The 22,268-nt window shown below is 52.6% G+C and overlaps 4 protein-coding genes across 4 annotated transcripts; 2 read left to right on the forward strand and 2 right to left on the reverse strand.

Moving 5' to 3' along the window:
- The first annotated feature begins 3,468 nt into the window (after positions 1-3,468).
- On the forward strand, positions 3,469-7,050 carry PV07_06516 (uncharacterized protein). Its single transcript, XM_016393502.1, has 2 exons — positions 3,469-6,232; positions 6,322-7,050. Exons 1-2 carry the CDS (start codon positions 3,621-3,623, stop codon positions 6,404-6,406), a joined length of 2,697 nt encoding a protein of 898 aa, XP_016246921.1. The 5' UTR covers positions 3,469-3,620; the 3' UTR covers positions 6,407-7,050.
- Positions 7,051-7,075: 25 nt separating this feature from the next.
- Positions 7,076-15,464, reverse strand: PV07_06517 (uncharacterized protein). The gene is made up of 2 exons (XM_016393503.1): positions 15,280-15,464; positions 7,076-15,226 (listed from the first exon to the last, which is right to left on the reverse strand). Exons 1-2 carry the CDS (start codon positions 15,404-15,406, stop codon positions 7,293-7,295), a joined length of 8,061 nt encoding a protein of 2,686 aa, XP_016246922.1. The 5' UTR covers positions 15,407-15,464; the 3' UTR covers positions 7,076-7,292.
- Positions 15,465-18,029: 2,565 nt separating this feature from the next.
- Positions 18,030-20,314, forward strand: PV07_06518 (uncharacterized protein). Its single transcript, XM_016393504.1, has 2 exons — positions 18,030-18,644; positions 18,695-20,314. The coding sequence occupies exons 1-2, from the start codon at positions 18,609-18,611 to the stop codon at positions 19,676-19,678; spliced, it is 1,020 nt and encodes a 339-aa protein (XP_016246923.1). The 5' UTR covers positions 18,030-18,608; the 3' UTR covers positions 19,679-20,314.
- Positions 20,185-22,127, reverse strand: PV07_06519 (uncharacterized protein). The gene is made up of 2 exons (XM_016393505.1): positions 21,746-22,127; positions 20,185-21,695 (listed from the first exon to the last, which is right to left on the reverse strand). Exons 1-2 carry the CDS (start codon positions 22,017-22,019, stop codon positions 20,596-20,598), a joined length of 1,374 nt encoding a protein of 457 aa, XP_016246924.1. The 5' UTR covers positions 22,020-22,127; the 3' UTR covers positions 20,185-20,595.
- Between the last annotated feature and the right edge of the window lie 141 nt (positions 22,128-22,268).

The raw sequence follows: 22,268 nt of genomic DNA on the forward strand, positions 1-22,268 counted from the left end.
GTGGCAAGACGAAAACACGGCAAGACTTGTCGTCCGAATGTCGAGGTTGTAAGGCTTATGTACCACCATCCACCACTAAAACGCCGATGTTTTACCGATTCAAGTGTCCTCAATGAATTATGAGCCTTCTCTTTCTTGATCTCTTCTCCAGTGTTGTGATTGTTTCTTCGATGTGAGGACGCGTGAAGTATCGACGGGCTTCGTGAGGAGGAGGTGTGGTGACAGCTGTTCTGGCCATCATACTGGAATCCGTGGTCAACCTGAGATGTGTCTAGAAGACGACTGCGGACTAACCTCCTCTTTTGATAAACGCATGCATATCTCGACGAATTTCTCGTTGTGGACGTTTGAGCCTCGAAGCGGTTTGGCATCCTTGCATTTGTGATATCTGTGATGGTGAAGTCAATGAAACGATCAGACACAAAGGTTGATTGATGGGACCTGAAGTGAAAGTGAACTGTGGACAATGCGACAAGTGCCCGCGCTTGTGTATGGCTTTGCCATCATCAGTCTCTCCTTCCTGATGGCTCAACACCCCAGGATTTCAACTTCAGAGCGCTCTTCTCAACAGATGCCATGCAGTGTTCCTGATTTCGAGCCACTTAAGAAAACGCGTTTCTCCTTCTTTCGTATTCAGTGTCCAGTATCTTCGGCCGCACCCTCTCCCTCCTAGGCTCTCACTTTACCCTCATCCTCACTTCCTTCCGGCGCTGCTATATCAACTTGTCCTTTGCTCTCAATCTCCTTCTAATTTCACCTGTGCTGCGGTGCCTCCAGAGATTGACAGCGACGGTCTCAGCGCTCTACCTCCCCTTGAGACTGTCAAGCCGTGAGCTTTTGTCAGGCCCAGGAGGTCGCTGTCGCTGTCTTCCTTCTTCGAGACTTCTAGTTTCTCATCTGCCACAGGACCTAGCCAACCCACATCATCTTCCTTATCTGGAACTCCACATCCACGGTTGCTGGACTTGGAAGCTGGTTGATTCCGCAAGGAAATATTCAAAATCTAGTGCAACCTTTTGGATCCAGGTCAAACATCATGATGTCCTTTCCCAACTGCTGTCATACTCACAAGTTCTAGACAACTTCTTTTGCCTACAGAAATCCCGACATGTTGGGTGCCCGAGCCAGAGCTGCCGAGTATCATGCTTTCAAAGCCGCTTCAGCAAGACAAGCGAGCCGTGAAGCAGAAGAGCACAGATTGCCTCCTAAGCCTGCTCCAATTTCTTTGAGCGCCTTCACCAAGAATCCTCAGCTGAATCGCAACAAGGGTCCCAAAGCATGGAAGCCACTGATCTTGGAAGATACCCCTGAAGACGACAATGACAGTTTTGAGGACAATGAAGACACTGCCTCGACTCCAACCCGTCAGAAAGGAGTCGACCGCAGTAGCTCTATCAGCCATGATTCTGACATTGCTCTTGTGTCGAGTAACCCGCAATCAACATGGGTCGACACCAACAATCCGAGCTCGACGATTCCAACGGCGCCCAAGGCAATGTTGAGATCGACCTCGCAGACATCCTCGCCGCTTGTCAACCCAACTCCTCGACGGATCCAGCCACACACAATCGTTAAGCAAACACAACAAACCAGCCATCTCAGTGTGGATAGCTCCCCGAGCAATCTCTCTGGAATCAGTGGGTTCTCGTACCCTGGTTTGACATGGTGGTTTGACTCACATGGTATGCCCGTGCTAGGTCCAGCCGCGATGCCCACCTTCCACCCGGGTCAATATCACGGCAATTTGATGGTACCAGACGACATCAGCCCTTCCAAGCAAGAGAACAAACTTGCCTCGTTGTCTCATGAACACATGGGCCCATCTGCTGGTTTCGTCACTCCACATCATCACCTCATGCCCATTTCAGGAATTATTGGGAACTCGATGGTGGCTCCTACGACCTTTGCTCACTATGAAGATGAAGCTGGTCTTGGGAACCATCCTCAAACCTGGGCCCTTCCATCCGGCCCCCTTGAGCGTCCTGTGGTGCAACACGTGAACTCTGACAGCGTTGTCAATATGGATGGAAATATCTCTGACGCTTCTTCCTTGCTGGTGCCGAATGCCATCAGACGTTTCTCCTACCCTAATGAAGTCAGCGAGCCAACAAATCAGGGATTGATACCAGAGCACGGAGCACATCGACTTGCTCAGCAGACCATCCACCCAATTCTTGTCCTACCGGATGACGAACCCTACAACCGCAAGAATAAGATGCAGAGTTTTGTCGCAGCACAACAAGCATTAGCAAAGACAGGGAAAACCGTTCTGCATAACCCCGATTTACATCGAGTGAAGGCGAGTGAAGCGGTTTCTCCAGCTCGCTCCATCAGTGATAATACAACACCAGAGCGTTTCTGCCACGTCCAGACGTATAGCCCAGGACCTCTTATCATTCAAAAAACCCCTCCTGGTTTTGATTCACAGTTGACACAGTTGACCTCTCATCAAACCATTGCACCAAGCACCAACAAGGTCTCGTCTCCCTTTGAAGCCTTCACTCTGCGAGGGATCTTTGGGGTCGGGAATGACGATTGGTTCGAGCTCAAACCTGTTAGCAAGAATCAACGTATGAAGATGAGTCGAGTCATGAGAATATGTGCCAGAGCACAGAGTCCTGATGAACCCCAGGGCTTTTTTCGGGATGCGAGGAGACAGAGGAAGGAGAGACTTCAAAGTTGGATGCAAATCGCCACTAGAGACAGCAAACCAGTTACAGGTACCCGAAAGTTGTTTGAGCAGGTCGCCAAAGAATGCCACGGTAGCCATCTGTCCGTCGTTGGCGGCGGCGACGGCGCCGTAAGCGACCAAACGTCAGATGTGGGAATCGAGAGCGCAGCGATTCGCGCAGTTGGAGACATCATGGCAAATTTGACCGAGTCTGCAGAATCATCGGAGCTGGGGGCGGATCCGGACAACCTGGTCTGCAAGTACAAGCCGGCACCGGAGTATGCAATTGAGAGAGGTCGGCTCCTGATGGGAAACATAGGAAGCACGAGCTTCTTTGAGGAGAACACCGGTGGATTCTATAGCGCTCCAAGTCGGATTGCGCGTGATCCTAGATTTCGACCAGCGGGAAAGGAAGCAGTCAAGGTCAAGTCGGAGGAGGAATGGAAACTACGACATGACATGTACGGGAGAAGGCGGATGTAAACATTGAGCAGGAGAAGGATTAAGTCTTTCAAGGCTGTGGGCGAAGCGGTCAGGTCGGCTGAATATCGCATAGGGACGAGCTGGGTGGCGACAGATTGAAGTCTGATACATGTATCCAGATTCCATAGAATAGAGCTGTACTTTCAGACAGAATCCGACATTTGAACTCACGCCCTTTGCTATGTTATGCGGTCTGCACGACAGAAGAAAGTTGCATTATTCTTCGGATGGCGAGATGGGCCGGTGGCGTAACCGCACGGGCCAAATCTATGACAAGCGCATCTGGCCATGCTTGCATCGGATCTAAGAAAAGTCAGGCAAATGTGCTCGCGTCAACCATTGCGCACGTCTAGCTCACCAGATCTTCTGTTTCGCCGTCTGGGCTAGTTATCCTTTCAAGTCCATTCTCTCCCATTCCTTTCTGCCCTTTTGCTGGTAATCTCTTCGTCTAGGTTGTACGCCAGCAATGGCGGCAAGCTACCTGCGGCCGCAGTTGATGCGCTCGTCCAAAGCTGCGTTCGAGTGCGCATTTTGTGCCCATCGCCGCTCCACCCAATTCGCCAGACTACGATGTACTCGGTCATTACGTCCGCCTTTGTTGAGATTGTATGCCACTGTGTCCCCTGGTGATCCAAAGCCGCCCTCCGAAGACCCAGAGAAACAGAAAAGGAAGCCTGAGAATGCTGAAAAGGCCGAGAAACCTGCAGACGGATCTGGGAAAGAGGACCCAAATGTAGAGCCGGAGTCGAAGAAGGCCAGCACACAGGAGTTTTCTCCTCTCACACCAGAAGAGATCAAACAGATCGATGATGTGGCCCAGATGATCAAGACAGGCCTTCCAAAGGCGCAAGCCGACGCTGTGGACGAAGCCGCCGAGCTCATGAAAAAAGGCGGAATCCCTAAAGAACTTCGAGAAGTCCTGGAAGCACGACGAAAGGATCCCAGCAAGCGCATCGATCTTGGTACCACGGTGCGTCTTGTGGGACTCTTTACCAAGATGTCACGCATGACCCCGGAAGAGGTTCGACAAAAATACGGCAAGAGCGAGACATCGGAAGAGACCCCCCTGTTCGAGCAGTCAAACAAGAGTGAGGAGCATAATAAACAACGCAAGGAAAAGCAGAAGCAGCAGCAGCAGCAAGGCGGACCGAGGGTTTACGAGTTTAAGCTCGACGCCAGCACAATGATCATGACTGCCTTCATTACCTACTACTTGTACCGTAGCCTGTATCCTGGCGAGACAAGTCGGGAGATCACATGGCAGGAGTTCAGGACTACATTCTTTGACAAAGGCCTAGTCAACAAGCTCACCGTCATCAACCGAAACCGAGTCCGAGTCGAATTACATCGTTCCGCCGTGGCCCAGAGATATCCAGAGTCACCAGCCGCCCAGCCAAACTTCTATTACTACTTTTCAATAGGCTCAGTGGAAGCTTTTGAGAGACACTTGGATGAGGCACAACAGGAACTGGGAATCCCCACAAATGAGAGAATACCTGTGGCTTACTCCGATGAAGTCCCACTGAGCGCCGCCATCTTCTCGTTTGGCCCAACACTTCTATTTGTGGGTGCCCTCTTCTGGTTGTCGCGAAGAGCAGCATCTGGTGCAGGTGGCCAAAGTGGTATTTTTGGTATCGGCAAATCAAGGGCGAAAAGATTCAATCACGAGACCGATATCAAGATCAAATTCACTGATGTTGCTGGTATGGATGAGGCAAAGCTGGAGATCATGGAGTTCGTTTCCTTCCTTAAAGATCCTTCAAAGTACCAGAGGCTGGGAGCAAAGATTCCTCGTGGCGCCATTCTATCCGGCCCTCCGGGTACTGGTAAGACGCTGTTGGCCAAGGCGACCGCTGGTGAATCCGGCGTTCCCTTCTTCTCAGTCTCTGGTTCCGAATTCGTCGAAATGTTTGTCGGTGTCGGCCCATCTCGAGTGCGGGACCTGTTTGCCAATGCCAGAAAGAATGCGCCGTGCATCATCTTCATTGACGAAATTGATGCCATTGGCAAGTCAAGGGCGAAACAAAACTTTGGTGGTGGCAATGATGAGCGGGAATCGACACTCAACCAAATTTTGACCGAAATGGATGGCTTCAACACCTCTGAACAAGTGGTCGTCCTTGCTGGTACGAATAGACCCGACGTCCTGGATAAGGCTTTGATGCGTCCAGGTCGGTTTGATAGACACATTGTTATCGACAGGCCGACCATGGATGGCCGCAGGCAGATATTCAAAGTCCACCTCCGCAAGATTGTCACTCACGTTGACATGGACTACCTTACTGGCCGTTTGTCAGCTCTGACGCCAGGATTCTCGGGCGCCGATATTGCCAACTGTGTCAACGAGGCTGCCCTCATTGCTGCTCGCTCCAACGCAGCGTCGGTCGAAATGCTTCATTTCGAACAAGCAATCGAGCGTGTCGTTGGCGGCCTTGAGAAGAAGTCCCTGGTCTTGACGCCAGAGGAGAAGAAAACTGTCGCCTACCACGAGGCTGGCCACGCCATCTGCGGCTGGTTCTTCAAGTATGCCGACCCCCTTCTCAAAGTCTCCATCATCCCTAGAGGTCAAGGGGCTCTAGGATACGCCCAATACCTCCCCGCCGGAGGTGGAGATGTGTATCTTCTGAATGTCAAGCAATTGATGGACCGCATGGCCATGACATTGGGCGGCCGCGTCAGCGAGGAAATCTGGTTTGACACTGTCACGAGCGGTGCATCCGATGATTTCAACAAGGTCACACGGATGGCTACGGCCATGGTCACCGAATGGGGCATGTCTCCCAAGATTGGGTACTTGCACTATCGCGACGATGAGCAGAGGCTTCACAAACCTTTCTCGGAAGAAACGGCTCGAAACATCGATACCGAAGTCCGACGGATTGTGGACGAGGCATATAAACAGTGCAAAGATCTCCTGCTGGAGAAAAAGGATCAAATGCAGGCTGTGGCAGAGGAGCTACTGAAGAAAGAAATGCTTGTAAGGGACGACTTGGTGCGGATCCTGGGGCCGAGACCGTTTGAGGATCCGGGCGACTTTTCGAAATACTTCAACCCCGACCAAGGACAGAAGAGCGCCCCGTAAGTCGCGGCTTTCCGTTTGTTGTTGTACCTTCTTATCCATCCTGTTGTGTTGGAAATGATGCTGATCTGTTTCGTGTGTTGTCTAGGCCACCACCACCCACGGAGCAACCAGGACCTTCCGGGGATATTCCAGAACAACCAGCACCAGCATTCAAGTCCCTCTTCAGATAACAAGAATCTCTCCGACGTTGTCAGGCTTTCCTTTTTCGATGCTGCGCGGCCGCAAATCGTGTGGCGTTCCAAGGAGGAGTACATTGAGCTTCAGGCGGAGCTGTTGCCTCTCGCTCCATCGCCAGACAAACGCGGCATCAGCGACAAGCACGACAATCTCCACCATGTCGATCTCCCTCAACCAAACCTTTTAGTCACGACTTGCTCGGCCGCGAGAGAAGGCTGAGTGGTTTCGATCAGATGGCGACGCTCGTCCTGTGCGTTTAGAGGGGAAGAAGGGGTTCTGACCGTGTATTGTACATATAGGCCGAGGCTTGGAGGCTCCTTGTCTTTGATTGCAGCTTCCATGTCCAGCTCACTTCAAGTGTAGAGGGATACCCAAATTCCAGACCAATACTCCTCTTTTCTCCATGGGCTAGATTGTTTCTTGCTCGGGCTTTGCTCAATGCAACAAGCAGTACGAGGTATCTTTCTGGGTCCTGTAGCAACAAATGCTTCTATCGGATGCTGGAGCCTGCTTGCCCGTCACCTGCCTGCCTGCTCGGTCGGCCCTAATAAGTGACGAGAGACTCCGTCAGGCGAAATATGGGCTCTATAATACTCTGTCGGCCATGGCGATTGATTGCAGTCCTACAATATACCTACCACGCGTCCCCGCTCCGGAGGCGCCCTGACAGCAGCATTATGCACGGCCATTCCTATTTGGAGAGTCCTCGTAGAGTTACAGAGATAGCAGAGAGAAAGACATGCATACTCGTACGAGGAACCCCCAATCCAACCAGAGAAGTAAAGACAACAGGCACAGGGTTTCCAACCATCTGCCTCATTGCACAACAGAATCGATTCATTTGGAAACTTTCTACCGGTTTCTTTCCCTTTGTTTTTCTCATTCCTCGCTGAATCCCGCGTCGCCCAGGTCCACGCGTCCCACGCTCCAGACCTCCCTCTCGTCTTCCTCCTCGTCCGAACTCAACCCCAAGCCGCCCTTGACGCCGCCTTCCGCCTCCCTCCTCTCCCGCGCCTGGCTTCCCAGCCGGAGAGCCACGCGCTTGAAGTAGTCTCCCATCGCCCTCGTGGCCCCCACGCCCAGCGCCTTGCCGCCGTCCTCCGAGGCCATGTACCGGTCGAAGACGGCGACTTCCTCGTCGACCACGTTGAAGAGTTCCAGAAACGCGGCCTCGGCCGCCAACTTGACGGGGATCACGACGTCTCGGACCGATGCAAACACCGACGGCACCAGGATTGCCAAGAGCTGGTGGTCCTCGCGGAGACTGTTGCCGTGGTGGCGGAAGATGGTGCGGATGACCACCAGTGCAAGACGGCGCGAGTCGATATCCCCTCCCGGTGGGATGGTAGACGCGAGCGCTTTCAACAATGGTCTGCACGTTTCTTCAATTTGAGCCCCGGGGGAGATCTCGTGCAGAGAGAGGAGATATTTCCCCAGCGCGAGAACAGCGTTCTGCTGCACAAAAGTGCTACCCTTCCCAGTGAGCCCGTTGACCAGGACGTTCTTGGTTTCTTCCACGTAGGTCGGATTTTCGATCAAAATCGGGGCGCTTTCCAAGAGCACGGCGTTGAGAGCAAGGATCGACGCATTGGTCGACGGTTGCACAAGGACGCGAGTCTTGATCAAAGTCGCCGCTTTCTCTGCAGGAAGGACTTTGACCATGGCCCCCAGGAGCCGGGCGTTGGTCATCATCATATTATCATCCTGGACGTCATGTTGGCTGTCCATAAGTCCCAGGATGGATTCACGCGAGCCATCGGACATGTTAGATCCAACCTTGCTAACTACTTCCTGAAGGGCTTTTAACATGGCGTTGCGGACACCGGCGTCGGGAGTTTTCGCACCAGTGACAAGCTCGGCAATCAAGGGGTCGACGCGCGGTGTCAACGTGATGAGCGTACTTAATGCCTTCGTCGCCCGTGTACGGAGAACTTCGCTCGTTGGATCGGCAATGGATTTTGTGAATGTCCTCTGCAACTGAGGCAGGAACGGGCGCAAGAATGTAGGGATCTTCTCGAGAAGCAGGATGAGAGTGGACAGGATGGCACATTTGACATCCATTGACCTCTCCCCAACGACACGGATGAGTGGACCAGTGATTTGCGTAACAAATGGTTTCAGCCCGTCAGGACTGGACCGCTCGATGATGTCTGATATGCCCATAGCAGACTGGACCCGTTGCTCGGTTGTACCATTCATCAAGCCTTGCAAGAAAATTTGGAGTACAGGTAGGATACCCTTTGGCAGCGCAAAACCAGGTAGGACAGACCCCGCGGTTCCAGCCTGCTGGAGGACTTGTCGCGTAGAGGTCACTAGGGTCTCCATTTCTTCTTTGCGCAGGTGAGATTGCAGCTTGCTCAGTGCGGACCATGCGGCTTTGACAACTTCTTGGTCTCTATCGCCGAATGAGATCAGGAGGGTGCGGATGAGGTCTTGATTGTACCGCGAGTAGTCGACCACGGGATTTGCGAAGAACGTCGCTAAATGATTGGCAGCGAGTGCACGTCTCTTGTGATCGTCATGCTTCATCATGGCCAGCATGACACTCATGGCGGTGTTGAGACCATCGAATTCGTCAATAGATGACAATGTCGTATCAAATGCCTCGTTGAGCTCTTCCAAAAGTTCCTCATCCTTGCATGTGACTATATTGTCCGCAAGGCTGTTCAGTATCGCGGGTAGCCTACGAGTCATGCTTGCACCTCCAACTTTAGCCAAAGAAGCCAGAGCTCGAGCGTTGAACCCGGTAATGGGGTTGGTGAGGAGTGTCGGGATCAAGTTAGGCAGAATAACATTGGCTCTCGTGGCTTCAGTGAGCAATGTGAGCAAGGCGGACAGTGCATGTTCAGCCTCCGTTTCGCTTCGCAACAGGTTCAGTAGATGTGGTAACACCTGATCCACGGCCCGTTTGCCAAACATCTGTTGGAGCGAGTCGAAGGATTCTGCAGCAGCTTCACGCACTTCGGGATCGGAATCTGTCAGTGCCAGTCGGACAATGGCAATCAACTTCTTTTCGTGCTCTTCCAGGGACTCGGGGGAAGCAGCGTTGACAATCTCTCGCAGAGCGATACAGATCCCTTGTCGTTTGTCTGGGTCGGTGGCAGTTTGAAGGCCTTCCTCAAGTGACGGAAGCAACGAGGCAAAGATACCTTCTCCAGCCTTGCGAATCACTTCTCCCAGAGCGTTGGCAGCAATGAATTTGTGCTCCATGTTGGACGAGGCAAGGCGAGCAATAATCATCTGAGAAAGAGTCGGCACCAATTCGCGAAGTGTTCTCGGTGTTGCGACCAGTGCTTTCCACACGGCGATGGCGGCTGCTCGAACTTGTGCAGAAGAGTCGCAGCGGCAGATGTAGAGAGAAGATAGAACCCGATTGCGTCTTTCTTCGCCCAAAACTTCCAGTAAGGATTGTCCTGCTTGCGTTGCAGCTTCGCCTTCTTCTTCAGCTTCTGTTTGCGCACTGACTCCAGTAAGATTGAAGAGGAGATCTCCAACAAGCTCGACTGAACTGAGACGGATCCGGTAGCTGTCGTCGGCCAACCCGCGTTGCAATTCTGGCAGCAACAGGTCAATTGCTTTAGTTGCAAAGTTCTTCACAAGCAACCTGCCTGCCCTAAGAGCGGTTTCACGGATTGCTTCGACATCGTCAGCCAAGCCGCTGAGAATCGATGGGATGATTTGGGCAAGATAATTGGCAAAGCTGTTGCCGAAACATGCTGGTAAGAAGATGAACAAAGTCATGAATCCCTCTCGTACGGTTGGCCGTGCGCTGGCGACATTCTGTAGGATAGATGGTAGAGTTTCTTCGAGACGGCCGGTGCCCAGGCCAGCGAGGACTTCGCTGAGAGCCTGTGCCGACCCGAGGCGATCGCTTGCACCAGTGTCGGTACGAAGCGACGCCATCAAACTTGGTATCAGATCTGGGAAGGCATCCTCGCCCAGTTTCTCGACAAGGCTGCCCAGAGCTTTGGAAGCAGTTGCTCGAGTTGCAGGTACCGGATCGACCGCCGCAAGACGCAGGCCTGTGACAAGGATTGGCAGATGAGTGACGATATCACGTTTCTCGGTGAGATGTGCCAGACTCCCTATGATCTGAGCAGCTTTGCGTTTGGTAGCTGATCGGTCGTTGAGTCCGCGCTCTAAGATCCTGACAACAAGTGCGAGTGATGGTGCGTCGAGGTAGTGGACGAAATGAACCTTGATCAAGCCGTCCAGAGCCTCCTCCGTATACTTTGTTGGATCGCTCAGTGCCTTGAGCAGAATCTCAACGAGGCTCTTGACCTCAGGATTCGTGATAACCTCGCCGAATCTCTTGAGACTGCTGTTGGCTGCGGCTCGAACCTCTTTATGACTGTCCGTCAGGACCGATGTCAATGGAGGGATGATTTCTGGCAAACTCGTAGCGAGCTGCTGCGGATCAAGGTAAGCCATGGCACCGAGAAGGTCACAGGCCCCTTTCTTGCTTCGCCACTGCGTCTCATTCAAACCTTCCAACAATTCAGGGAGGACGCGACGCACGCCAAAGGAGCTTAAGCTGGCAAAACACGTCTTCGCGGTGTCCAAGCAAGCTTCACGTACTGACGCAACAGGGTCACCAAAGCATATCAGTAACTGAGGGAGGACCTCAATCACATATGGTTCAAAGGTTCGTCCGAGCAGCGAGGACAATAGTTCGTATGCCATCATTGCTCCCTGTCGTTCTTCAGGGTTTTTTTTGTTTTCGGTCGCACTTCGCAACGCCACCATCACTCTGTGCTGTCGCAAAGCAGCCACACCTTTACCCTTGACGACGCCTGCAAGACCGTAGGCTGCTCCTCGGCGTGCAGCATATTTCTTGGAATGGAAAAGCTGATCGAGGAGAGAAGTGATATAAGGTCCAGCATCGATAGAAGGAGGACGAACCAGAGGAGGCAAGCAGTTGGCGACAGCGTATTGAACAGACTCGGATGGTGTGCTGAGAGTATCGAGAAGCTTCTGTATGACATTCCCTATCCGCCTGTCACCATCAGGAAGATGTCTTGCCAGAGACCCATAAAGAACGATTACGGCTTCATTGACCCAATCTGATTCTTCGGTGCCTTTATCAGGAGCCTGCAGCACTTTTTCGAATAGCTCCATCAGAGGCTCCAGACATTCTTTCCCTCGTGCCGCCACAAAGACCGTGCCCGTCTCGACCATTTCTGCGCGGACCGTAGCATTACGATCTGAGAGGGCACCATCGGAAATCAAGAAGTTCATAAAGGGCACCAAAGCAGACCCGCTCAGGACGGAAGAGAGCTCTTTGAAGGCCAGAGCAAGGCCGCTTCGCTTCTCCCACTGATCAACCAATTCTCCTTTTTGCACAATACCGAACTTGTTCCGCTTGGGGACCAATGGCTGGGCTTCTGTGCGATAAGACACTTCGAGCGACGCCAATACTGAATCCGTCTTTGAAGGGATCTGGATAAGGGCCTGTGCAAGAGCTCTTGCTGAAGCCGCTCTGGTCGATCGTGCTGCTGAGAATAAAAACGAAGGGATTTCGTCCACCAACCCTTCGGTTACAGTGAATTCGAACTCTTCCCAAATCGCCAGCGCAGTCTCCGCATTCTCGTCTTCTTCATCCTGACAAGCAATCCATATATGGACTGAGTTGTCAATCTCAGACAAGTCAATTTCTGAATGGATTGCTTGGAGTACCGCAGATCGAACTGCGGACTCGGGGAGAGTAACTGCAGACAGGAGAATGTCCCGCTCCTCGACAGTGACATTTTCTGACATTGACCGGCAGAAATCAAACAGACAATCTCTCAGTATCCGATAGTGTTGGTTATATTTGCGCATGGCACTGATCAAGTGGCGTAAAATGTCTGCTCTTGGAAGGTGTTCATCGGCACCGGATCCCATCTGGAAAGACAGAAATTCGAGCGCAAGGAGTACTTGTGCGTCTGCGTCGTCACCCGTCACATCGCCTATCTTTCCATTTTCGAGGACGGAGAAGATTAAAGGGAGGGCGTAAGCAGTGCTGGCAGTGTCAAAAGGACGCTGCTCAGCGGCGAATCTCAATCTATACAACACTCGCGTCCCAAGCTCTGCAAGGGGTTCCACGCAGAGGTGCTCCGGAACATTTGCGCTCCGCAGAGACCTGAGAGTAGCAACGCCGACAAAAAGGCGCATATTTCCAAGGCGGTCCGATATCTTGTCCGAACAGGCAAGATAAGCTGAAACGAGCTCATTTTCGACGATGAGTGCTGCTCCCCCTTCAAGAGATCTCACCAGCGCAGTAATCGCTGGAGACATCCAAAGCCCTGCATCCGTTGGCGGACCGTGAGCAAGGCTCTCAATGAATCTTGCACCTCTTCTGATGTGGCTCGAGACTGACCTCACCCGAGCTCGCGTAGCACTTTCGTGCTTAAGTTGAGCGTCGACCTTGGCCTGTTGATCTGCAGTCAACTTTTTCTGGGGTGCGCCCTTCTTCTTAGCCAACTGGGCGCGGATCTCTTCTTCCCATTTGAGAACATCGTAGTCTTTCTGGTTCTTGTTTTCAAGGATTCCATTCGTCTGCTGGCCCAGGACATCGACGACAACACTGCCTTCAGGAGCCCTAGCAATGAGCGCCTCGGTGGGACCCACGGCTTCCAATTGCACAGGGTCTAGATCTTCCCGAAACTGTCTGATCAAGGCTGACGTAAAGACATCGGGCGCCACGAAGGCCAATGTGGCTGCAGAGTTACAAGCGGCGATCTCGAAAATCGTTAATGGTGCCATCTTGCCGGCCTCAAAATGTGACAGTATCTCTCCGAAGAGTGGTCCCTGTCGCTTCTTTGCAAGTTCACCTGGATCGATTCCCGTGGCGAGGCAGGTCGCAATCCAATCGGAGTTGAGAATCAGCTCAGGACGCAATAATACTATCGTCGATATGGCTTGGTTCTCTAGCACCTCAGTTGCAGCTTCCTGGGTCATATTCTCCAGCCTGTCTCTCGGTATGCTTATGCATTTCACTGCCTGAATCAAGCGGTTGTCGTTCAGGGAATTTTCGGCCATCTTACTTAACTCCAGAGCACGGGATCGAAGCACGTCCCAGATACCAAGGACTATGCTGTGGCCTACTGAAGCCGGTTGTTTCGAGTATGCCTGTGATAATGCGACTCCAGTCTCCTTCCGCACACTGGAGTCGACTTCAGGTGTGAGCAAGAGGTGCAAGACTGCTCGTGCCCATGCGGTTTTTGCTTCTTCTGAAGCTGGCCCGAGATGTTGCGTCAGGTTGGTCAACGCATACAGCGCCCACTGGCAATCATCTGCAGATGAGAGTCGTGTATAGACTTTTGAATTCAAGAGGAAAGATAGTTTGGGTTGAACGGCCAGACACTGGTTGCTGAGTTCATCAAACATGCTTGAATTGTACTCCTCCGTCTTCAAAACCGGTGCGTCAAGTACGCCGGGGAGACCAAAACCTGCAGCAACATAACCATTCTGGGTCGCTGGGAGGGGATTGAGGGCAACCTCGTCGTGCACTTCTTTCAATGTTTTCAAGGCTGACTTGACAAATTCGCGTGACCCTTGTTCAGAGGGCACCACTTTCAGATGTTTGAGGACGTTTGCAAGACACAGAACCCATAGTTTGCGGAAAGGGAGCCTCTTGTCAGCGCAGCCTTTGAGGATTGGGTCCGAAAGCGGCTTATTAATTGGCGAGGTTGTGACAACGAGTGGCAGATGTGTTGCTAACGCAGCGACCTCTCTCCGTAGTGCGCCCTCGTTGGCCTCCTTAGATGCCGCGGGGACGATGGACTCGGCGATGACTGAAGAAGTCGTCACTTCGGGAGCAATCATTGACAGGACATCGGCCAAAAGACCACGCAATTCAAAGCTTCCAGCCTTTGAAGATTTCATCGTGGATCCCAATTCGCTGGCAATCTTCTGCAGCGCATCTGACGACCCTCCTCTGCCAACCAGGGCTGACAGAGCCTTGCCTGCACCTTCACGAATGATGGCATTAGTGGAGTTCATGGCTGACAGAAGAGGTTTCAGGAGCTTCCCATGAACGAAGCCTGAAACGTCGATTGTCAATGGCAGACACAAAGCCAGCGCTTCAATGGGGCCTTGAAGGATAGCCTCGGGCGATCTCAGGATGGCCTTCTCGATTGCGGGAACCAAGACGTCGCCGACATCCTGAAGAGTGACAAAGTCGAGGAAAAAGTCTTTAAGACCAATAGACTGCTCGTATGGCACAGGGGATTTTGAGCCTATGACCGACTTGACATAGAAATCAAGGATCTGCTTTTTTGACCCTTGAAGCTCTTCTCTCCTCTCCGCTAGACGTGCACTGACTCCGGCAATCACACCTACATAAAGGGCATGACTGGCATTTGCGTCTGCGGAACTTGCGACGTCTTGCAGTGCAAGTTGCAGCGCTCTGGCTCCGACTTGTGTTGTCTTGAACATATCGCGCAAACCCCTTCTGGCGATGGTCAAGGCAGACCCTTGGACTCCGCCACGGACAGATTTGTCTTCACATTTGTCCAGAAGGCGGGCAGCAGCCAAGCATATTTTTCCAAAGCATTGTTCGAATGACTTCTCATTGAGCCGGATTTCTTGTTGGACGAGACAACACCACTCGAGCAGGACAAACGCATTTCCGGGGGCTATAACAGCTTTTTGGCTCTCTTGTAATAGGAATTTTGTGATCGCAGGATAGGCAACGTCGGCGGAAGAGGGAGTCGTGAGATATGCTCGGAGGCATGACTGCACCGCACGTCTAGACTTTCGATCTAGGTATCGTGGATATGTCGCAAGGAGAGCGGGCAACACGATCAACAATTCCTTTGAGACCGTCTCATCTGTGCCATCAATGAGATTAACTCCATGAAACGGGGTTGGCATGTAGCCTTACCTGCGATTTGGATGCTTTGCTGCAATTTGCGTAGTGCTTCAATGCGGAGGTTTGTCGAACTGCGTCTGAGAGCGGCAAGCCAGGCATCCTGAGATTCTGGGGAGCCCTGTTCCGCGCTTTCCCCCATTGTCCATGAATTGGACGTAGACCTTGTTTGTTTGAGGAGACAATGAGCGGGAATGCTGGGTCGAGGGGCCAGACTCGAATGAAATTTACCCTACGATAAAGTGTGGACTTGGAGATGATTCGCGCGGGGGAACCCAAGCCGCAGCCTCGTCCCGCAACCGTAAGGCTGCGACACCAGGGCAGTCAGTCACGCTATTGTGAATGATCTCTTACGACTTCCCGAACCCTAATGGCACTCATCTCAAAGGCCATCGTATATGAAATAGAATAAAAGCGAAAATTCGCAGGTCGTATCTGGCGTTCACAAACAATCCTTATTTTGTTCTCCTTCAAGAAGGCATAGTGGTCAATGGATCGTCAGCATCACAACTTTCAGAGTAGTACTCTTCCACTATTTCAGCCCGAGTCACTATCCTGTTGAGTCTCTCACCTGGTTCCAGGCTTTCTGATTGACATGTAGGGTTGGAATGCCCCGGAGGTTGCGGGGGTTGCTGTTATCTATTCGACGCTCCAACTTACCAACTAACCGTGAAAGAGCATCGGCCACAGCTGTAAGTACTGCCAATGAAAGTGGACATGGCGAGGCAGTTCGCTTGTTCTCTCCCATACTCTCAGTTCATTGCACATTGAGGTGCCTAATGTCCACCTTCTCGCTTCCATCGGACCCTCGATCTCATCCGCCCATGGCCTCAGCATCATCTCCTTGAAAGAAAAAAAAGGAGTGCCTCTGCTCGTTTTCAGTAGGGATAGCAGTCGGATCAAAGACCTTTGGTGTGCCATGTGACAAGCAAGTTTCATTGTATCACACACACCGTTGTTGGGTTGGAACCTTGGGACGCAGAAAAAGTCGAAACCTACCCGGGGGAATCTGTCCACGCTGTCATGACTGGCTGCCGCGGAGACCATAGCTACAGCTTGCTCGACAGGTCACAGCCACTGCAGTGCGGTCGAAAGCAGATAGAATCCTGTGGAAAGATCAAAGGCGCCTTCAACACTTATGTTTCCCTACCGCCTCATGCCGACTCATTGCATCCAGAACTCAATCACTGAGTGAGAAGGATCGGCAAAACACGAACCATTCTAGTCTGTAAACTCAAGATCGTCAAGGTCGACAATGGCAAAGTAAAAGGCCAGAATTCTAGACATTTGAGTAAGAGCATCCTCTTTTTTGCTTACCTTGGAAATCCACTGCTCAGTCAGCCCGTCGCTCAAGAACGGCCCTGTGCATTTCACGAGTCTCACCAAAGCCTTCTGGGTGGCTTTGGCATGGTTGATCGATCAATTTGGTCGAAAGCGAGAATCTGAGACGCTGTACCGGTCGCACTGCCAATGTCACAAAAAGTCTTGAGGAGATCAAAAGGCCCGGTTGCGGCGAATCTTATGCTCGTCATCAGCATAGCTGGATCCTGAACTTCCCGGGTCTGACAAAGACCACTGCTGACGGGTTACCAAAGTTCCTGGTCTGCGCATCTCGATGCCGATCCGATTGCCATGGCCAAGGGCGACCACGCTCCCTAGATGGCACGTCAAGTAATTTACTGGAGAAGGCAGCCTTGATTATTGAGTTTTGGTGGTGACCTGGGGTGTTCGGCAGATTTGACAAGCTTCGGAGATTTTCCAGTGACCTGCATGCGCGATTGTGGGCGGGCGTTGAGCCTTGCTGCAGGGGTCAACCTGGTGAAGTAATTAGGATATGAAGCAATGGATCGAGTACTTGATCGGCATTGTATTATACGACAGAGAAGTTGAAGGGTTGGGGGTTACTCCGTATGGGAGATGGCAGAAATCGAGCGACTGCAGTCCATGACGTGGGAGGTGGGTGTGCGGAAGAGAAAGGGCCTCTTCAAGGTGGTCAGCTCTTTGTGGACGAGTTACGAGAAACTCAATGTACGGGCGTATCTGGAGAGTGTACGAGGTGCCTAAGGTGCCCTTGTACCCTATCAGTGCCTGCCCATCTACCTACTTGTAGGTAGGTACTCGTAAGGACGTTGGGTACCATCTGATTGCCATGAGTGCCACCCCGGTGCCTAAGGCAGGTACTGCTTTGCGAATACAGATCGCCTAGCGGTGACTGGGAAAGGCCAGAGTGCTCGTAATGGCCTAGTGCCTTAAGGCAAGGTCCGGCTGCGGAAAGGCTGGCTCGGTGGGGGGCGCTGGGTGCAGGTTCACGGCTCTGCAGGGGAGCCACTTGGGAGCCCAGCCAGCCCCCGGCCTCGTAGTGACCCCGACACGCACCTGGACATGCTCCCAACTGCTCCCTCTGATTTGCCAGCCTCAACCCGCTGGACAGTTTGTTCCTGACCCAACGCTGCAACCCTGGAAAGCTCCAGCAAACATGGGCTCTAGGCTCGCTAAGGCCTGCTGGTAGTGAGCGTCGCGCCCGCCGGTGGCCTCTCTGGCTGGCTCGGCTTCATCTTGGACTCGCTAACTTGGCTGGTCTCGTCTGGTTCCTTTCCTCTTTCTCCTCGTTTCAATCTCTCTTCAATTTGCGCCGCCAATCACCTGTCCCGTCGACACTCTCGATTTGCACGCTTCCTTTCATCACCCGGAGTCCCATCGTCGCTAAATCGTCTTTCACGCTCCTAACTGCCGGGTTTGGGATCAGATAGGCCGGCTGCTAACCTCATATCTCACTGGTCAAACCGCCATTCGCGTGGATGACAGGATGGCTGGCCTCGGACCCCTTTGCTGAGAACGCTGGATGCTCCCACCACCCTCCATGGACCTATGCGAACGTGGCCCACTCACAGATATCGCCTTCATCAGGTCAGCTCGAAGCTGAAACCTCACGCTGACTGCCATCCATCATTCGCAGGCCGCGATGCTCATGGCCTGCGTACGAGTAATAATAATATCATTGTTCTCGGGACATCCTTATCTTTCCCTGGTCGTTTCTCGCTGACCCTCTTTCTATTTCCTCGTTGTTCTCTACCAGTGCTGTACGTCGAGCCACCTCCCTCAGGTTTCACAAGCTCCGGGTGCCCTTCTCGCTTTGTTAAATCTTGACGCACGCTTCCGTGGCAGAAGACAAATTTCGAAATTCGCTCTCCGAGGCGATATGCTGTGAAAAGAGCCGGGACTACCCTTCAGCCTTGGCCAACGACAGACAATCAGACCGACGATTCGACCCAGAGGCTGCTCTGACAATCTTCTCTCCGTTCTGTTCTTCCGATTCTGGTCGAGACTCAGACCTCACAGACGCAATGAACAAGAAACTTGCCCTCCAGACGGATGCTTCGGTAGGGTACCCTGGCCAGCAAGCTGTCGACCGTCGCTGACCTTTCTACAGGCTTTGATACCGAAAAAGTATCGGGGTGACGATGACGATCCGCATTTTATTCCAGACTCGCCTCTTATCGACCGACAGGCGCTGACCGCACAAGAGGAGGGGGAGTTGAAGCGCATATGCGCCTTGGTATTGGCCAATGTACCACACTCGGACGATATGTCCGATGATCCTCTCAAATATATTGCTGCTCAGATCCAAGAAGGCAAAACAGCACAGAAACAGCCCGGCGCGAAGCGTGAGCGGAAGCCCGAACCAGCCCACAACGTCGAGGCCGCGGCCAGCGTGACGCACCAATTCCTCGACATACAAGACGACTCTGCGACACCGTCAGAAGTTTCTCTTCGTGGTACCATAACTGCCACTGATTATTCAACACCCTTGACGAGCGCCGGTATCACTCCTGGCGAGACAGCGCGACGTTTTTCCGACGCCGCCCGGAAGTCCGTTAACAGCACCAAGAAGCCTGGCAGCAGTCTCCGAAATGAATCAACCACGGTGACAACCAAGAGCCGGACGACGTCTTCTGGAGGCATTCACAGGTCGATGGAAGCGAGCAAGCCCTCGGCTGAGGCAGAAGCCATCAAAAAGACACTGCGAATCGTAACAGACGGATCATCACGACCCCAAAGTGGCAGTACCAAATCAATGGAGCAGCCTCGCCCCATCAGGTTTTCGGCCCCGGACCTGAACAAAAGACTTCCTCCTCCCCCACCTGAGTCGCCTGTTCCCGAGGAACAGAAGCAGCCCCATATCAGCAGATTGATGAAGACTATTCGCAAAAAGAAAAGCATGACGACAGAAGGCAGAAGTTTCTCGACCGGGTCGACGCCTCCAATGCCCTCCGCCACTACACCGAGAACTCCATATCCCCACTCGTCGACAACACCAGTGACTGACAATGCAGCTCAGGAACCTCCGAGGAAGAAATTCAGGATACCTCTTTTTCACAGGAGACAACGGCCGGCGGATGTCCTGGTTACTTAAACATGCTCGTTGACCCGGACATACTCGCATTTGGGCGCAACACCCCCACACCACACTCATTCTTTCATGACACCAGCAGCGTAGGCGTTCAGGACATCGACGCCAGGAGACCTCGAACTGATCCTTCTTTCCCGAGGAGGACGACATCTTTCAATAAATGTATTTTTTTGCCACACACACGACGTGTTGTCACTGCAACACATGACGACCTTTCATTTATGTGCAACAAAGCTTTAGGGGACCTATACGTGTCACTGGGTCTCCAAGAAAGATTTCCTCATGTCATTACTATGGGTGGTCAGCTTGTTATGCAGCAACGAGAGGGGGGGGGGTCGGATGGTGTCGAGTGGGATCGGCACATAGCAAAAAGAGCACTCCAAACGTGCGGAGGATATTGATAAACCTAAGAGAATATGGGATCAGTGCTTCTCGGAAACTAGAAAAGTCTTTAGGAAGGGAAAGAGCGATCTTGTCACTGACAGATAACACAGAAATACACCTGATGAGTGGACACTGTTTCTGATAAGGCTGACTGCTATCAATTCAAGTGCTCATTTCGCACAGCTCGGTGAGAGACCGAAGGCACAATCACTGGAATAATCCGCATTTCAATATTCCATCCAGCGTACAAGGTACAATCATTCGACTTTCATGCTCGAGTTCGTTTAGTGTGATCAAGCCCATCTCCAGCTCCCGACATGGCTCAATAGAAGAGCTGTTGGCCTTGCCCCCTTGCCTCGTTTCTGCAACGCCGCCGCTATGCATTTTTGCGAAAGGACGCTTCTATCTACTCGTTCATTCCCCATTACCGCAGTACAATCAGGCTGGCATCCCTTGCCTGATTTGTTGAACACCCGGACTTTCTCCGATTCATAAGATTACCCTCCCACTGTACCAACGCTCCTCTGGCAAATCGACTAAATCATGGCCGACGCCCCTGGATTGTTCACTCCGCCGATCCCGGAAAATCGGACGTCGCCTTCCTCCATGCCCGCAAAGCCGCTTGGTCCACCAGGTCCTATTCCTGCTCCTCCTCCTCCTCCTCCACCACCACCACCAGCACCTTTGGGTCCTCCTTGCTGGTGGTGCCTGCCCTTTGAGGTAGTCTTATTCGACTCCACCGTGACGGCTTTTCGACCAAGCTCCGAAAGTGCCTGAATGTCTTGGCCAAGTAGGGCGAGAAGGCTGACGAGTGAAACATCGTTGGACTGCGCGAGAGAGGCGGATGCTAAAGGATTCTGTTGCGGAGATTCTGTGGGAGGGGTGAGGAGCGAGAGGCGGGTGAGCAGGGCTTGAATGTTGCGTAAGTGAGGGAGATGGGATGGGTCCGGGTTTGTCGGCGTCAGTGGAATAGCTCCGTTGTCAGTGCTTGAGGCAGCGATATACGAGGGCGGAAGGGACTGAATAAAGGTTCTCAAGAGCTCAACACGCGACCGCAGCATCTTTACGCCGTTGAGCCGGGTCGTTATACCAGCGATTTGGTCTTCCTCTTCCGGACTGAGAGCCTTCAGTGGTTCCTCTGCGCCATTTGTTTCTTGTTTGTCGGGAGTCTCTGAGCTTGGATCTGCTCGCTTTTTGCCCTTCTTGTCTATTGGCAGTACTTCTGCGGGTCTTGAGGCTGGCTCCCGGGATGGTGTATGTTCGACTGCCGTTGCGCCGCCTGCTCCTTTAGCGACATAATCTATAGCAATCATCTCCGTCTCGTCTGTCTCAATCGTGTATGGTAGTTGGCGGAACTTGGTGATGGATGTCTCTTCTGCGTCAATCTGCATCGACGCATCATCCTTGGGTAGTTCTCGGTCGTCGACGCTCTCGTAAATCGTGATGGGCAGTTTCCCTCCCCCAGTTTCACCTGACTGGATTGCTTCGGGGTGTAAGGCTAGGAGAATGGCGTTGTCATTGTAGAAATTGATGGCATGTTCCTGGACGGGTACATGTTCGGGCAGGGGGCCTTCAGGAGGACAAAGGGTGAACCAGCCGACGAACCCAAGCGCGGGTGACTTATGGACTGCAATATCTGCTGGATGTAAGTGGATCTATCCCAGGAATAGCTTGAGTGTAGCCCACATTGCTGAATCCTTGTTTCCATCCACGCGAAGCTGAATTGCCATCGTCCTTCTGAACTCCACGCCAATGCCGCAGGAAAAGCATGTTCCACTGTAATTTCTCTGCCTCTCTGCTGTCCAAGAAGCGCACCCGCTACTGGACCTGGCCGTTTTCGCACCGAATGTCTTGTGACTTGATCCGATATGGTGAGGAGAACAAGAGGATGGAGAGACACGGTGAGATCACTTTCTGAAGGTTTCAAGGAGAGTAGGGGATTCTTCGAGGGTTCAGCCATGTCAAGATTTTGCAAGGATGGCTGCGGAGTAAGAGATGAGGTGTTAGGGACGAAGATATCGAAGTGAACCTGTCACGCCTGTTCGAGAATGAACGATGCGGAGTCTCATTCAATTGGAGATGGCTCGATGGATCATCAGAGGGCGGCCTGGAGAAGCGATGCGGGCAGCCTTGGCGACATTTTGCTTGGCCTGCTGGCTACGTGCCTCGCGGGCTGGTTGGTTGGCGGGGCAGTTCACATGGCGAACGA

This window comes from Cladophialophora immunda (genome assembly GCF_000835495.1).
Source record: "Cladophialophora immunda strain CBS 83496 unplaced genomic scaffold supercont1.4, whole genome shotgun sequence".
Lineage (NCBI taxonomy): Eukaryota > Fungi > Ascomycota > Eurotiomycetes > Chaetothyriales > Herpotrichiellaceae > Cladophialophora > Cladophialophora immunda.

Bases quoted from the DNA above. Each gene is read 5' to 3' on its own strand.
- PV07_06518 (XM_016393504.1), top strand. From the start codon at position 18,609: ATGAACAAGAAACTTGCCCTCCAGACGGATGCTTCG. The intron at 18,645-18,694 runs GTAGGGTACCCT...ACCTTTCTACAG, and splicing joins CCCTCCAGACGGATGCTTCG to GCTTTGATACCGAAAAAGTA.
- PV07_06516 (XM_016393502.1), top strand. From the start codon at position 3,621: ATGGCGGCAAGCTACCTGCGGCCGCAGTTGATGCGCTCGTCCAAAGCT. The intron at 6,233-6,321 runs GTAAGTCGCGGC...TGTGTTGTCTAG, and splicing joins CAAGGACAGAAGAGCGCCCC to GCCACCACCACCCACGGAGC.
- PV07_06519 (XM_016393505.1), bottom strand. From the start codon at position 22,019: ATGGCTGAACCCTCGAAGAATCCCCTACTCTCCTTGAAACCTTCAGAA. The intron at 21,696-21,745 runs GTGGGCTACACT...TACATCCAGCAG, and splicing joins GGAAACAAGGATTCAGCAAT to ATATTGCAGTCCATAAGTCA.
- PV07_06517 (XM_016393503.1), bottom strand. From the start codon at position 15,406: ATGGGGGAAAGCGCGGAACAGGGCTCCCCAGAATCTCAGGATGCCTGG. The intron at 15,227-15,279 runs GTAAGGCTACAT...TTGATGGCACAG, and splicing joins GCAAAGCATCCAAATCGCAG to ATGAGACGGTCTCAAAGGAA.